This window comes from Notamacropus eugenii, chromosome 6 (assembly GCF_028372415.1).
Source record: "Notamacropus eugenii isolate mMacEug1 chromosome 6, mMacEug1.pri_v2, whole genome shotgun sequence".
In the NCBI taxonomy this organism is placed as follows: Eukaryota; Metazoa; Chordata; class Mammalia; order Diprotodontia; family Macropodidae; genus Notamacropus; species Notamacropus eugenii.
In genome coordinates this window covers 7,025,731-7,041,168 of record NC_092877.1, presented here as the reverse complement: position 1 = coordinate 7,041,168, position 15,438 = coordinate 7,025,731, and the positions used below count along the sequence as shown (strand labels likewise).

General features: G+C 41.8%; 1 protein-coding gene across 2 annotated transcripts in view; it reads left to right on the top strand.

Annotated features, from left to right (window-relative positions):
• The window catches only part of EXT2 (exostosin glycosyltransferase 2), a 187,108-nt gene that overhangs the window by 113,924 nt on the left and 57,746 nt on the right, over positions 1 to 15,438 (top strand). For both annotated transcript variants that reach the window (XM_072618305.1, XM_072618303.1), the window contains exon 10: positions 11,990 to 12,156. In XM_072618305.1, coding sequence (XP_072474406.1) covers positions 11,990 to 12,156 — 167 coding nt within the window. The remainder of the gene's footprint in view (positions 1 to 11,989; positions 12,157 to 15,438) is intronic.

The following is a 15,438-nucleotide window of genomic DNA, read 5'->3' as shown; positions in this document are numbered from 1 at the left end:
AACAGCAGCCCTGCCCCCGCCCAAAGCCCTGAGGCTGGGAAGCAGCATTTGAATCTCAGACCCCAAGTGCTGGCTGGGAGGATCCGGAGGTGAAGTGCGTGTGAAGAGAATATTCAGAAGTCAAGTCACTGGCTGGGAAAATGCCCAGAAAAGGGAAAAGAAATAAGACTATAGAAGGTTACTTTCTTGGTGAACAGGCATTTCCTCCCTTCCTTTCTGATGAGGAAGAATAATGCTTACCATCAGGGAAAGACACAGAAGTCAAGGCTTCTGTATCCCAGCCCACTCAATGGGCTCAGGCCATGGAAGAGCTCAAAAAGGATTTTGAAAATCAAGTTAGAGAGGTGAAGGAAAAACTGGGAAGAGAATTGAGTGACATGCAAGCAAAGCATGAAAAACAAGTAAACACCCTGCTAAAGGAGACTCAAAAAAATGCTGAAGAAAATAACACCTTGAAAAATAGGCTAACTCAATTGGCAAAAGAGGTTCAAAAAGCCAATGAGGAGAAGAATGCTTTCAAAAGCAGAATTAGCCAAATGGAAAAGGAGATTCAAAAGCTCACTGAAGAAAATAGTTCTTTCAAAATTAGAATGAAACAGATGGAGGCAAATGACTTTATGAGAAACCAAGAAATCACAAAACAAAACCAAAAGAATGAAAAAATGGAAGATAATGTGAAATATCTCATTGGAAAAACAACTGACCTGGAGAATAGATCCAGGAGAGACAATTTAAAAATTATGGGACTACCTGAAAGCCATGATCAAAAAAAGAGCCTAGACATCATCTTTCATGAAATTATGAAGGAAAACTGCCCTGAGATTCTAGAACCAGAAGGCAAAATAAGTATTCAAGGAATCCACCAATCACCGCCTGAAAGAGATCCAAAAAGAGAAACTCCTAGGAACATTGTGGCCAAATTCCAGAGTTCCCAGGTCAAGGAGAAAATATTGCAAGCAGCTAGAAAGAAACATTTCAAGTATTGTGGAAATACATTCAGGATAACACAAGATCTAGCAGCTCCTACATTAAGGGATCGAAGGGCATGGAATAGGATATTCCAGAAGTCAAAGGAACTAGGACTAAAACCAAGAATCACCTACCCAGCGAAACTGAGTATAATACTTCAGGGGAAAAATTGGTCTTTCAATGAAATAGAGGACTTTCAAGCATTCTTGATGAAAAGACCAGAGCTGAAAAGAAAATTTGACTTTCAAACACAAGAATGAAGAGAAGCATGAAAAAGTAAATAGCAAAGAGAAGTCATAAGGGACTTTACTAAAGTTGAACTGTTCACATTCCTACATGGAAAGACAATATTTGTAACTCTTGAAACTATTCAGTATCTGGGTACTGGGTGGGATTACACACACACACATGCACACACACACGCACACACACATAGAGACAGAATGCACAGAGTGATTTGAAGAGGATGGGATCATATCTTAAAAAAATCAAGCAGTGAGAGAGAAATATATTGGGAGGAGAAAGGGAGAAATGGAATGGGGCAAATTATCTCTCATAAAAGAGGCAAGCAAAAGACTTATTAGTGGAGGGATAAAGAGGGGAGGTGAGAGAAAAACATGAAGTTTACTCTTATCACATTCCACTAAAGGAAGGAATAAAATGCACACTCATTTTGGTATGAAAACCTGTCTTACAATACAGGAAAGTGGGGGATAAGGGGATAAGCAGGGTGGGGGGGATGATGGAAGGGAGAGCATGGGGAGGAGGGAGCAATTTGAGGTCAACACTCATGGGGAGGGTCAGGATCAAAAGAGAGAATAGAAGTAATGGGGGAAAGGATAGGATGGAGGGAAATATAATTAGTTCTTACACAACACTACTATTATGGAAGTCATTTGCAAAACTACACAGATTTGGCCTATATTGAATTGCTTGCCTTCCAAAGGGAAGGGGTGGGGAGGGAGGGAGGAGAGAAGTTGGAACTCAAAGTTTTAGGAACAACTGTCGAGTACTGTTCTTGCCACTAGGAAATAAGAAATACAGGTAAAGGGGTATAGGATGGAGACAAGGGCAGAGAGGGATGATAGAAGAGAAGGCAGATTGGCAGACAGGGGCAGTTAGAATGCTCGGTGTTTTGGGGTGGGGGGAGGGGACAAAAGGGGAGAAAATTTGGAACCCAAAATTTTGTGAAAATGAATGTTAAAAGTTAAATTAAAAAAAAAAAAAAAGAAGTGTTACCAGTCAGGGATGGAGCATTTCCATGAACACAAGAAGATGGGAGGATTGCAAAGAGAAGAGAAGAGCTACAGGATGAAAGGAAGTTTAACAGTAGAGTAAGGGCTCCAAGGGATGGACGGGACGGACGGGATGGACAGGACGGGATGGACAGGACGGGATGGATGGGATGGACAGGATGGATGGGGAGGCAGAGGAGGAAAGGAGGCGGTATCAGCAGAGAGATGGCACAGGGTAAAATAGGAGGGAAAGGAGGCTTTTACTTCAGGAGATGTTGTCTACGAATTAGGGTGATTTGGGGAACAGGAAATAGAAATTTATTAGCAATAGGACGGGAAAAGTCCTAATTGGTCTGTGATTCTACTCTCTAAGGATCTACTGGGATGGAGGGTAAAGTTGACATCCTTTTTACTCTGTGTTGCCAAGAGGCCTGGTCATGTCGGGTAAGGCGCAGTGTCTGAGGCCCTGATCAGGGGAGCGCTCTGCTTTTGCCTTAAGTCCTTGTCTTTCTTGTGTCAAACACATTATTGGAGACCCTCCTTCAAACAGCCTTGGGCCTTTGCCTTGTGTTATCTTGCATTTGTCCCCATTGGCAATGTGCTGATAGGTTATTAGTCCATTCATATCCAACATGTCTCTCCCGTTGTCTTTTGAATTACCCAAAACTTCAATGTTCCTTGATTCATCACCACACCCAGATCATGTTGATGTTAAAAAGATGAGTTTTTATGTCCAAGATCGGCTTGGGAACCCTCAAAGCTCTGTATTTCTGGTTTTCTAAGTGCAATAACAATGTTAACTCTCATTTCCTTAGTATTTTGTGGAAAGAAGGGTCCTGGGGAGGTGATTTGGGAGATTCCACCAACATAGCAACTTTCGAGGCTTCGCATAGAAATAGCAAAATAGCAGAACATTATACCGACACTTTAGATTTACTCCAAGGAGCAGCAATTTCAGCATATGTGCCCTCTGTCCTCTAATACTAATTATAGCACAGCCCCTCTCTACCTTAGGATATGATCTTTAAAAATTGTTGTGGCTGAAAAGTTTATCACTCTGCAGGTTTCCTGGTGACGAGCATCAGTAAACTTAAGTTAAGCTGGTCTTTAGACAATACTCTCCCAGAGTGCTCTTCTGGCACAGCTTGCAGAACGACAGGCCTACCGTCCTGTCCTAGTGACATGTCAGGAGGTTGTCAAAGGAGGATTTGGTTTTGTTTTTGTAACTTTGAAAAACCTAGAAACCTGAGAAAACAGAAGACATTTAATTTAACTCTATTACAGCCTCATGAGATATGCAATAAAACTTACAAAGCTTTTCCCTCCCACAATCCCATGAAGGTAGATAGTGCAGGTATTAAGGTACTCATTTTAGAGAAAGAAGCTGAGTCTCCAAAAAGTGAAATGACTTGACCATTGTTGAATAGTGTTAGCTACTTTGATGCAGTGAGCCCTCGGTTCCCCTTAAATGACATCTGCTTTCTTTATGAATCTGGAAAGCAATATTTTGAGTCAGGGAAATGACTAATTTTTTTAAATAGAACGGTTATCTCATGCTATTTGCTTGATTCTGAAGCACAGTGGATCTTTTTCCCCCTCTAGAAACTGCCTTTTATATCAGACCTTTCTAGAACTGTGCTATTTATTCTATTTCTGTATTGCTTTATTGCTAATTATGGTTCACTATCCTCATCACTTTGTCATTTCTCCTTCATCCTGTAAGAGCACCGTGATATCAAGAAGGTTTTTAATGATAGGAGAAAAGGAAAAGAAAAGGAGACAGGGAAAATGGGAAGAATCCAGGCAAAGCAACAAGCATTAAGGATGTGCTAGATGCCATACTAAGTGCTCGCAAACACGGAAAGGCCAAAAGATAGTTCCTCCCCTTTAGGACCTTACATTCTAGTGGGGACAACCTATAAACAACCAGGTGGCTAAAGATCCCTGCAGAGGAGGTGGAAGGCACTTGGGGCAGGGAAAGCCTCAGTAGCTGGAGGAGAAAGAAAGACTTCTTGGAGCAGGTGAGATCTGAGCTGAGCCTTGAAGGAAGCCAGGGGATCTAAGGGGCTCAAGTGAGGGACCAACAAGCAGAGGGGATGGCACAGATATGGGAGTGGAGTGGAATGTTCAAGGAAAGGCCCACAGAAAGTATGTAGGAGAAAGCACAGGAAGGCCAGACAGGGGCCAGACTGTGAAGCGTTAGATGCCAAACAAAGGAGTGTGTGTCTCATCCCAGAGAAGAGGCAGGCACTGGAGCTCACCGAGCAGGGTTTGATATGGTCAGGCTTGTACTTTGGCATTGGGTAGAGCATGAATTGAAGTGGGGGGAGATTTGAGGCAGGAAAACGACTTGGGCTGTTGTAATAGGAATAGGCAAAGAGGACCATTACAAAGGTGGCAGCTGTATGAGGGAGAGGAGACAAATACCAGACATGTTGTGAAGGGGGAAAAGGTAAGATTTGGCAGTGGTCTAGATAGGTGATGGGAGCAAGAGGATACAAGGTTGACACCTAGATTTGGAGTCAGTGTTAACAGGGAGGGTGGGAGTGTTCTTGCCAGGAAGAGGACATTTGGAAAGGGGTCGGGGAGGGGTAGGAGAAAAAAATAAAGAGTTCTGTTTCAGACAAGTTCAGTTTGAAATGTCTTTGGGAGATGCAGTTGCACATGCTCAAAAGGCAATTGTTAGTGTGAGTTGGGAGCAGAGGAGAGAGACTAGGGAAAGATATAGAGATCTGGGAGTCATCTGAAAAGAGATGATAATTGAACCCATGGGAGCTGGTGAGATTCCCAAGTTAGATAGTTTAGAGGGAGAAAAGGGCCCTGGACAAGCCCTGGGGTAACCCTGCTGTCAGTGGGGATGCCATGGATGAAGAGGAAGTGAAGGCAGCACGTTGTAAGGAGGAGAACACTGGCTTGGAGGCAGACCTCGCTCAGCCACCTGTGACCAACCCTGTGGAACCTTTGGCAAGTGATCTCACTTTTCAGGTCCTTAGTTTCTTCCTCTCCAAAAGGATGCTAGGGACAATTCGTTGTCTTCTGCTAAATTAACCCTCCAGGCTGGGCCCTTTTGCTCCAGATATTCCTCCAGCTCTCGTAGTTCTCCGTTCTACAGCACCTTGTTACCTGAGGTGATTTGATGGGGTCACATAACCCTGAGTATTGCTGACTGCAATGTGGGGTTCAGAAACCAATCCCCTCTAGCCAGAAATCCTGGGCCTTTAAGAGCTTTGGCTATTTTAAAAATCTTTTGAATTTGGGGTACGGAGGGAGGGAACATTATGAAGAGTCTTTATCTGATAGGGGCTAAATTTTGACACTTTAAAAAATGGACCCACTTTTTTTATGGTGGTTTTAACTGAGGTGTTGGCCCCAGAGATATAGTTGTTTTGAAAGAACATGAACTGTGTTTAATCTTCAGTAGTGTTTGTTCAGTTGGTAAATGTAGCTGGCAGCTCTGACTAGTCCTCTGCCTGCAAATACATGTGACTTTTAATGTAAAGCATTAGTAATTTTTTAAAGCATCCAGGGCTTTGAAATATTAGAGGCAAAAGTGATGTTTTTCACTTTCTCTGCATTTACTAAAATAAATATTGCGGTTAACATGTCTGCTGCCTGGAGTATTGGTGTAGGCAGAAGTGTTTGTCTCTGTGTGTCTCTGACTGTCTCTTTATCCCCTTCCCTCTCCCCTCCTCCTTTCTCTAACTCAACTAAATACAAATCAAAATTGCTAGTTTAAAGTTTAAGTAAATACTTAGGATCAGCAAGAGAAATTTTTTGGCTTGCTTTCATCACATTAGTTTTGAATTCTGTCAGAAGAAAAGGATGATCACTGATTTCTCCTCTGCCTCTTCTTGCTTAATGGAAAAAGAGGTTTTTTTTCTTACTAGAGCTCTTACCTCAGTAAGGTTAATGTCTTGTATATTTTGGACGAGTTTGCATTAGGTCTTCAGTTTTAATTGATTTTAATTTTGAGGTTGAGATAGCCTTGCAACATCTATCCTCCTCACCAGTGACCATATCCAACTGTGGTTATTTGAATACTTTGACATCAAGGTGGGTTTGGCTTTGGAAAGGCAGGATGGGAAATCCAGAGGAGGTGGCAAGGGATCATAGGACTTAGCTCTGGAAGGAAGAACTGGAGAAATAATCTAGTCTAACCTGAGAGGAAATGGCTTGTCTAAAATCACATAGGTGATGAGCCAGAGACGAGATCTGAACCCAGATCTCTTGACTTCACAGTGTTTCTCATTCTCAAATTGCCATTGGCTTGGGTGAGAAAATGGAGCCATCTTCTGATACTGGCTCTAGTGTTCTCTGGTCCTGTCTCAGGATTCCAGCTGTCCAGGATAACTTAGGATCTCCTAAAGTGCTTTGACATTTGGCAAGTAAGTCAGTATTGATTCTTGGGACCTGTGGTTGTGCTTGGGGTCACCATCGGTTATCTCCTATACTTTTTGGCACCTTTGCCATGTTAGAAAAGCTTTCTTTTGCTTCCACATCTCTTGCCACATCCCACATGGAGACACAAGCTAGTCAATGCACTTTAGCCTTTTTTAGATTGACCCAGAAAGTCCTTTCTTCTCTTCAGCTGAGCTAAAAGCTAAGCCTGTGAGAGAGTGAGGCTGCTGATTCATCCTGCCCACTGCTGGTTTTCACAAAGTTAGCCAAGTGCTTAAGAAATATTTTCCTGGATACTCTATGAATGGAAGGGGACATTTCTGTTTTGTTCCCTTCACCCGCCACCCCACCCCACCCCCACACTGGATGAGGCACAAGGTGGGAGGGGCCGGCATTGTTCCATTCAAGGTATAAAGGGGAAAGAGAAAGAAAAATCTAGTTTAACATAGGCCTACCTATGGGATTGGAGACCCTCTCCCTGGAGGAATTCTAAGCTTCTCTGCCTACACTTTTTCATTTGTCAGTAAGACATTGAACTCCTTGGAGGCATTGCCAAGATCTGTCTGTGGAGGCCAGCAAATGTTTAGATGAGGGGCAGTGTCTTCTCTACTTTGGTTGTTTCTTTATATGAAAAACCATGGCTTGATTAGACTAATGCTTGGACAGCTGAGGCCTGGCCTAGGTTTAGTGAAGTGCGGGAAACTAAACTGCTTCTGGAAAGTACTTTTTGGAGGTAGCTCTACCAACTTTATTTTGTCCCTGTTAGGCAAGTCTCTCCTCGGGTCCTTCTCTATCCCTCTTCTCCTTCCCATATAGCAGGATTCTTTGAGGGGAAGCAGAAATTGGTGACCAACTTGTCCTTTCAGGCCTGCTAACACTATCATGTGTTCCCCATCATGATGGCCTCCCTTTCCCCTGCAAGGGAACAAAGGCAAGGATAGGAGCCAGAGTCTGTGCCGGCCCTTGGCTCCTCACCCCCAGCAGGAGCATCTCTTGGAATCTAGCTCTTGTGTGGTCAGGCTTGGGGCAGGAAATCATGCTGATTACATTTGCAGTAAATATCACAATTCAGTGCTCTTTCTTGAACCCAAGTTCCCTATCATCCCCGTTAGCTTCCTTGGCTAATGTTGTCCTAGTTAAAACCTCCAAGCCTTTTGGCATCTGAAAACATCACAGGACAGTGTAGACAGATTAGTCCGATTTCAGCAATGCTCCTCTCTGGATGTCCACATCTGGAAAACAAATATGCCAAATTATCTATAGTTTTAATGGCCTGTATATGTTCATCATGTCAAAACACAGACTCCAGCTGGCTTGGAGGAATATATGTATGGCCAATATACATAATGCTGCCTCCCCACTCTTCTTGTATATTTGGATGTGAGTGTGCATGTATATGTGTGTGTGTGTGCATGTGTATGCATGTTTGTGTGTATGTGCTTCTTGCCTCTGTGTGTGTGTGTGTGTGTGTGTGTGTGTGTGTGAGAGAGAGAGAGAGAGAGAGAGAGAGAGAGAGAGAGAGAAGCAGGAGGGTGGACTGTTTGTTACTCTGTACAGTTGACTAGGGCTGCATGCTTTATTCTTTCGTTAAGATAAACCTCCAGTTTTGGTACTAATGAATTGATGGCAGGGGTTCTGTTTAAATCAAAGTTGTCATAGGAAACAAAGGCAGGAAAGATTTTCTGGAGTGATGCGACTGAACAAAGCCATATACTATGTTGGACATCCACAGAGACTTATTTATATGCTTAATGATCTAATGTTTGAAAATGGTAGGATCATGGAAACTAGAGCTAGACAAGGACCTTAGATGATCCACTGCAGGGATTCTTAACCTTTGTGGTTTCATGGAATCTTTTGGCGCTGTGCTGGGCCCTAGGGATTCCTCAGAATCAAGTTTTTAAATAATTGAAAGAAATACTAAACTTTGGTAGAAGTTTAGTGAAAATCAAGCTGTAATTTTTTTTTCCCGTTTTGACTCATGTATTCCCTAAATTGTTTCTGCAGACTTGGGGTCTCTGAGCAGTCTTCTATCATCTCTCATCCAGAATCCCATCTCCTGAGTGTAGAGATTAAGAAACCAAGACCCAGACTGTTTAGGTGACTTGCTCAGGGTCACACAGATGTACTCAAGTCTCCTATCACCTTGCAGTGTAGAAAAATAGTTCAAATAGTAGAATGACAGAATTATAGGGTTTGGGAGTTAGAAGGACCTTTAGGGTTCAGTCTGGTCCCATCACTTTACAAATGGGGATACTGGAACTGGAGGGGACAAGTGATTTGCCTGTGATCACACAGTAAATTCATGGCACAGTGGGGGGAAGGACCTGGCTCTCCCATCTCCATGGTGAAGGCTCTTTTCCTTTTTATTTAGGTGCAAAGACTCTTAGGTATTTAATCTGCTTTTTTTTAGTCTTTGCCCATATTTTCTTTCCAGTGCCCTCCTGTGCTCTTAATTAAGAGTTTGACCCAATTATCCATCCAGGAAAAAGGAAATGTAGACAGTAGCCATTTAAACAGAAGACATGGAGCGGGCTGAAGTTCTTTGACTTATCCCAAGCTTCTCCCTGAAGATCAGTGATCTTCTAGAGACGCTATCTGGGGATGCCACGGGAATTGAGGTTGGGCATCCCCCAGAGGGCAGTGGTGAGACTTCCGGTGAGTGTAAGCAGAGAGTAGCTCCTTACTATCGGGACTTGTGTACAGCAAGTGGTGTGAAGGACGGTGTCAAATACATGATCCAAAGAGAAGATGGGCTCATTGTATAGCAATGACCAACGGGCAGCCAGCTGGCTTCCTGAAATGTCTAGAGAATGTGAAGGAGGCATCTAGGACAGTGATGGCCCTCTTCTTGTGAACTGAGGGAAGGACACCAAATGCACTAGAGCAGGAGAGGCGTGATCTGCATCTTTGGGTCAAGTACATTGAGAAGTGTTGGCATATTAGTGCTTTATTCTGGCTTTCCCAAAAGCTTATGTCACTTAAACAACTTTGTGCCCAACTTGTCCTGCCTGAAACCAATTGCCTTTGCTCCTCCCATCTCATCTTCTCAGCTATGTTGTGAGAACGAAAATGCGTTTTACCAACAAGTCTTAATTTCATACTCCTTTAAACCAAACATTTTTTATTTTTAAGGAAATTGAACCTGAGTTGATTCAAGTCATTATTAGCATGGAAGGAAATAAAAGACTTGTTTTACTGTCATCAGCCTTTAAAACTTAAATCAAGATGAATGTGGTGCTCTTTAGCAAATCCTGAATAATTTTTTAAAAATTAATATTTAATTTTTTCCAATTACTTTCTCAATTTTTAACATTTTTTTTAAATTTTGAGTTCCAAATTCTCTTCCTCCTTCTTCTGTCCCTCTCCACTTGCCTTGAGAAGGCAAGTAATTTGGTATTGGTAATACAAGTACAATCATGCAAAACATATTTCCATATTAATCATGTCAAAGAAAACACAACCCCTCCCCCTAAAAATCACAAGAAAAATAAAGTTTAAAAAGCTGAAGGCTTCAGCCTGCATTCAGTTCTATCACTTCTTTCTCTGGAGGTGGACAGCATCTTTCAAGTCCTTTGGGATTGTTTTGGGTTATTGTGTTGCTGAAAGTTAACTAAGTCATTCCCAGTTGATCATTGTTACAATGTTGCTGTTACTGTGTGCAGCGTTCTCCTGGTTCTGCTCACTTCACTTTGTATCAGTTCATGCAAGTCTTTTAAGGTTTTTTTCTGAGAACATCCTGCTCATCATTTCTTGTAACACAGTCACAATCATATACCACATGTTTAGCCATTCTCCAATTTATGACCATTCCCTCAATTTCCACTTCTTTGCCATCACTAACAGAGCTGTTATAAATATTTTTGTACATATAGGTCCTTCTCCTTCTTTCTTTATAAAAAAATCTCTTTGGAATACAGATCTAGTGTTGGAATTGCTATGTCAAAGGGTATGCATGGTTTTATAGCCCTTTGGGCATAGGTCCAAATTCCTCTCCAGAATGGTTCAATCAGTTCACAACTCCACCAACGGTGCATTGATGTCTCAATTTTCTTACATCCCCTCCAACATTCGTCATTTTCCTTTTCTGTCATATTAGTTAATCTGATAGGTGGGGTGGCACCTCAGAGTTGTTTTAATTTGCATTTCTCTAATCAGTAGTGATTTGGGAGCATTTTTTCATATGACTAGATAGCATTGATTACTTTGTCTGATACCTTCTAGTTCATATCTTTTGACCATTTATCAATTGGGGAATGACTTGTATTCTTATAAATTTGACTTAGTTCTCTATATATCTGAAAAGTGAAACCTTTATCAGAAGAATTTGCTGTAAATTTTTTTCACAGGTATGATTACTGTGTATTTCCCACTATCTTGTTTTCCCTGTCTTTATCCTGTTCTCTTTCTCCTTTCAACCCTGTCCATCCTCAAAAGTGTTTTGCTCGAGACCCAATCTACCTTCTGTTCCATCAGTACCTCCCCTTTCCCTTACTCCCTTCCCCTCCTACTTTGCTGCAGAGCAAGATAGATTTTTATACCCAACTGAGTGTGCCAATTCCAATGAGAGTTAAGTTCAAGCACTCCTCTCACCCCCCCCCCCCCCCATCTTCCCCTCCTCTACAAAAGCTCTTTCATGCCTCTTTTATGTGGGCTAATTTATCTCATTCTAACTCTCGCTTCTCCCAGTGCCTCCTTCTTCCTCACCCCTAAATTTTTTTTTAATATATCGTCTCATCATATTCAGTTCACAATCTGTATATTCCCTCCAACTGCCCTAATAATGAGAAAGTTCTTAGGAGGTACAAGTATCATCTTCCCATGTCTTCTTTTCTCATATTGAAGGGTAAGCTCTTTGAAGGCAGGAGCTATATAACTTCATTATGTCTGCTCAGTGCTGTACCCAGTATAGGTACACAATAAAGATTTGCTTTTTAATGTACAAACAGGATACCCATAAACCTCCTAATCCTTGCCTTATGACCATAATAGCTTTCATTTCTACATCACTTTAATATTTCCCAAGTTTTTCTTCACATCAATACCTTCAGGTCTGCAGTGCAAGCATTAGCATTCCTGTTTTACTTGTGAAAGAACCAAGGTTCAGACAGGTAAAGCAACTTGCCCAGGATCCTCCAAATCAGTAAGTGTGTGAGACTGAACTCAGCCATGGATGTCTGCCCACAGGCCAGTGCTTTCTCCTAGACCTCATTGCCATGAGGATAAGATCATTTTGCAGGGCCTGTCCCTCACCACTATTCCCTTCCCCAGCTTGGAAATAATCAGAAGCTAACAAAATAAATAGAAGACACATACAAATATGTCATGTATCTATGTTGGAATACACTTCATACCTACTTTCTCCTATTTGGTGTTGTTCCTCTCAGATTCTCTTTGGCCCAAGATCCGAGTTCCTTTGAAAGTTGTGAGAACAGCTGAAAACAAACTAAGTAATCGTTTTTTCCCATATGATGAAATTGAAACTGAAGCAGTGCTTGCCATTGATGATGACATCATTATGCTGACTGCTGATGAGCTGCAGTTTGGTTATGAGGTGAGTTGGAGATGTTCATTGATCCCAGTATGTATATATGGAGGCATATGTTTTTGTCTTGCTTTTTTAAGATTTAGGAAGGATCAGTTCTCTCCTCTGGAGTTAGGGTTTTTCATCTCTTTAATAAGATTCAGCTAGATATCTGAATCTTATATAAGACTATGTGAAAGTTTTTTCCTTGAAGACTTTGAGGGAAAACCTTATTCTAGAGTTATAGTTTCTCCTTCTGAGGAGACCCAAGGAAAAAGAGTTCTCTCAGATATTCCCAAAGGAACCTCCTAAGTATATAACAGAAACATAGATGATGCTACATTAGATGTACCTCCTCCCCACCAACTAATGCAGCCAAGTACCTAACAGTAAAACCATCATTATGGGAAGCAGCAGGCAATGGGAACCAAAAGAAAGCAGACACATACTGTGACTGGCTCTCTCCCTGCTTTCCAAGTGGAAAGGCGGCTAGCCCTGTCTTCAGGGAGAAGTCTCGTCTGAGTCACCATTCAGTTGGAGGTGATGGATTAGGCCAGGTTCAGAGGTTAAGTATCGAGAGCGGCAAAGGTCTCCCTAGGGGAAAGTGCTGGGCCCTGGCTGGGTAAAAAGCAATAGGGATTGATGAGTCCTGTCAGGGAGGAAGTATATGAAATTCATGATGGAGACAGGCTTAGCCCAGTGACTGCTGTGGTAATGATGGTATCAAATCTAAGGAAAACAGAGAGTCCAAATCAATTAGCCACAGCTAGACACAGGGGAAAGTGGCAAAACATCCCCCAATTCACCTCCTTTGAATAGAGGCAACTGCCTTCAGTTGGGTTCAGAATTAGCTTGGATTTGAGATTCTTAAGAAATAAGGAACTCGATGAAGTTACTCCAGGATTGGCATATGAATCTCACCAGATTTTGTTAAAAAATCTTTGTATGAAGGATTTTATTTGTATGGATTTGTTTTTTAGGAAAATACATTTGAGACGGTGTAGTGTAAAGAATACTAGCCTGGAGATCATTGAGTCCGGGTTTGCTTTCCTGTTCACTTGTCTGGCTGAGTCAGTTTTCTCTCCACACATCACTTTCTTCATCAGTTAAACAAAGATATTGAACAACTAAATTTTATAACATTGAGTGAACTTAAGAGAAACTGTTGTGGAACTGACAAATAGTGTTCAGACCACTATGTTAATGCTTCTGTTATGAAAGGGTGTGAGAGAGGGACCTCCCGTGTGATGAAACTCCCTCTGCCAATTGAGGCTGGTATCTTCTCTGCCACTTATTGTTTTAGAGAATTACCTAGAGCACTGAGATTTTTAATGATTTGCCCAAAGTCACACAGCCAATATTTGTCAGAGGCAGGACTCGAACCCAAGACTTCTTGACTTCTAGGCCAACCCTACTCCAATGTTGTATCTCACCTAACAGTAGTTTTAGAGAAAGAGTTGAGAGACCAAATGAAAAAGTTTATGCTCAGTTTTCTCAGATTTCTTTCTTAAGCATTTGAGATAATTTTGACATCATATCCAAGGAAGGTTCTTCATTATCTGACCAGCATTCCCATAACTCTTAAGGTGTTTGCTTCTCCACCAAGTCGCAGCCAGGAGCACAGTTTCTTCTCATGACTGCTTTTGAATCAAACTTTCTATGTGAGTTTCCTTTCCAACTGAGAGAAAAGAGAATGTTAGAAAAGGGCTTTTAAGGCGCTTCCTTGTGTAGTGGCTCAGATTTCTTTCTTTGAGAGAAAAAACTACCTTTCCAGAACTAGAGGTGCCCAGATGTAAAGGGATGGATTCAATGCTGAATCGTTGAATGTTTAGACTGTAGAAGGCCCAGGATGGGGGAGGGGGAGGAAGGGGTTTCTGTCTCCAGATATTTAAAGACCTGTCATTCATGCAGAAGACAGATATGAATTGTTCAGCTTAGCTTCAGAGAGAGGAATCTGGAGCAATGGGCAGAGTATAGGAAAATTTTGATTCCTTGAAAAAGGAGTAAATATTAATAGTTAGAGCCATCCCAAAGGGGAGTGTGCTGCCTCCAGAGAGAACAGAGTTTCCATCTGTAAAGATCTTTCAGTGAGAGTTCATTGATGAATTTGCTAAGGATGCTCTCTGGGGAATTCCTTCTCAGACTCATGTTGATGAGATGAACTCAGATCTTTCTAAAGAAAAGGAAAAAAAAACCCCTCCAAAACTGAGGTTCTGTGCTCTATGGCCTCATTTAAGTCCTGTTTAATTCTTGAATTCTAAAGGCTTTGATGGGCATTGATAGATTTGTGATCTCATCAATGAGATAAATGACTGAGAATGCAAAGTAATTTCTTATACAGCTGCTGTGTGCCAGGAAAGATTCCAGTTGTGGAGTGAGACCATCCCTTACCCTCAAGGAGCTTATATTTTAATTATATAATAGAGTGGTAACCAGAGAAAAGAGTTTCTGGGGAGTCACAGGGGTGGTGATTGGATGTATAAAGCAGTCAGTTGGAAGATGCTTTTCAGAAAGACAAGGGGTGGAAAGCAGGGGCAACAGGAAAATGCCCTGGGTGGGTGATTGAATGGGATGTGAAAGTGAAACATGATCCGGTACAGAGCTGGGCACCAGCTAGATAGAGTGAGCTAGGTAACTTTGACTGCTGGACCCTAGACGACAGTTCCAAAAATGATTAGATTAATTTTCCCAGGGACACTGGGGATAGGAATTCTGGAGGTCCAGGTGAAGAAGGGTCGTGGTCTAGGCATAGAGGAATATGACAGTGGCAGCAAATATATGGCAAGATAGACTAGGTAGATGGCTGGATAAGATGCAGTGATGATGTAGGTCACAACCTATCCTTGCCTTTTCATCTTGATTCTAAAAGGGATAGATATATTATCAATAAGAGGGAACCAATGAGGAAAAAGTATGAAACTTGGCGGAACTGAAGTTGTTTCTTCCCCCTTCTTTCTACCATTATTTACCTTTAAAAATCACCAGAGTACTTGACTCAAGAAAACATCTCTCTAGAAAGAAGACAAAATATGAGATGACAGCTAAGTATGTGGCAAAATGGAGATGGAGAAGATCCTAAGACCTTTGTCAATGCTTTCTTAGCTAAAGTTTGAAACTGATTTTACCAGTAGCCACTAGAGTAGGATTTGGTCATCGTTTCAGTATTTTGCTGAAAATAATTCAGGAACAAGGTGAAAAGCTTCCAAGAGCCCACACCCTCGGTGTTTTCTCTGATGTCTGTTATGCCATGATGGACAGAGGCTAAGTTGTTTGCATTGCCTGTCTTCGCATTCCATCTTGAGTCACTGTTTA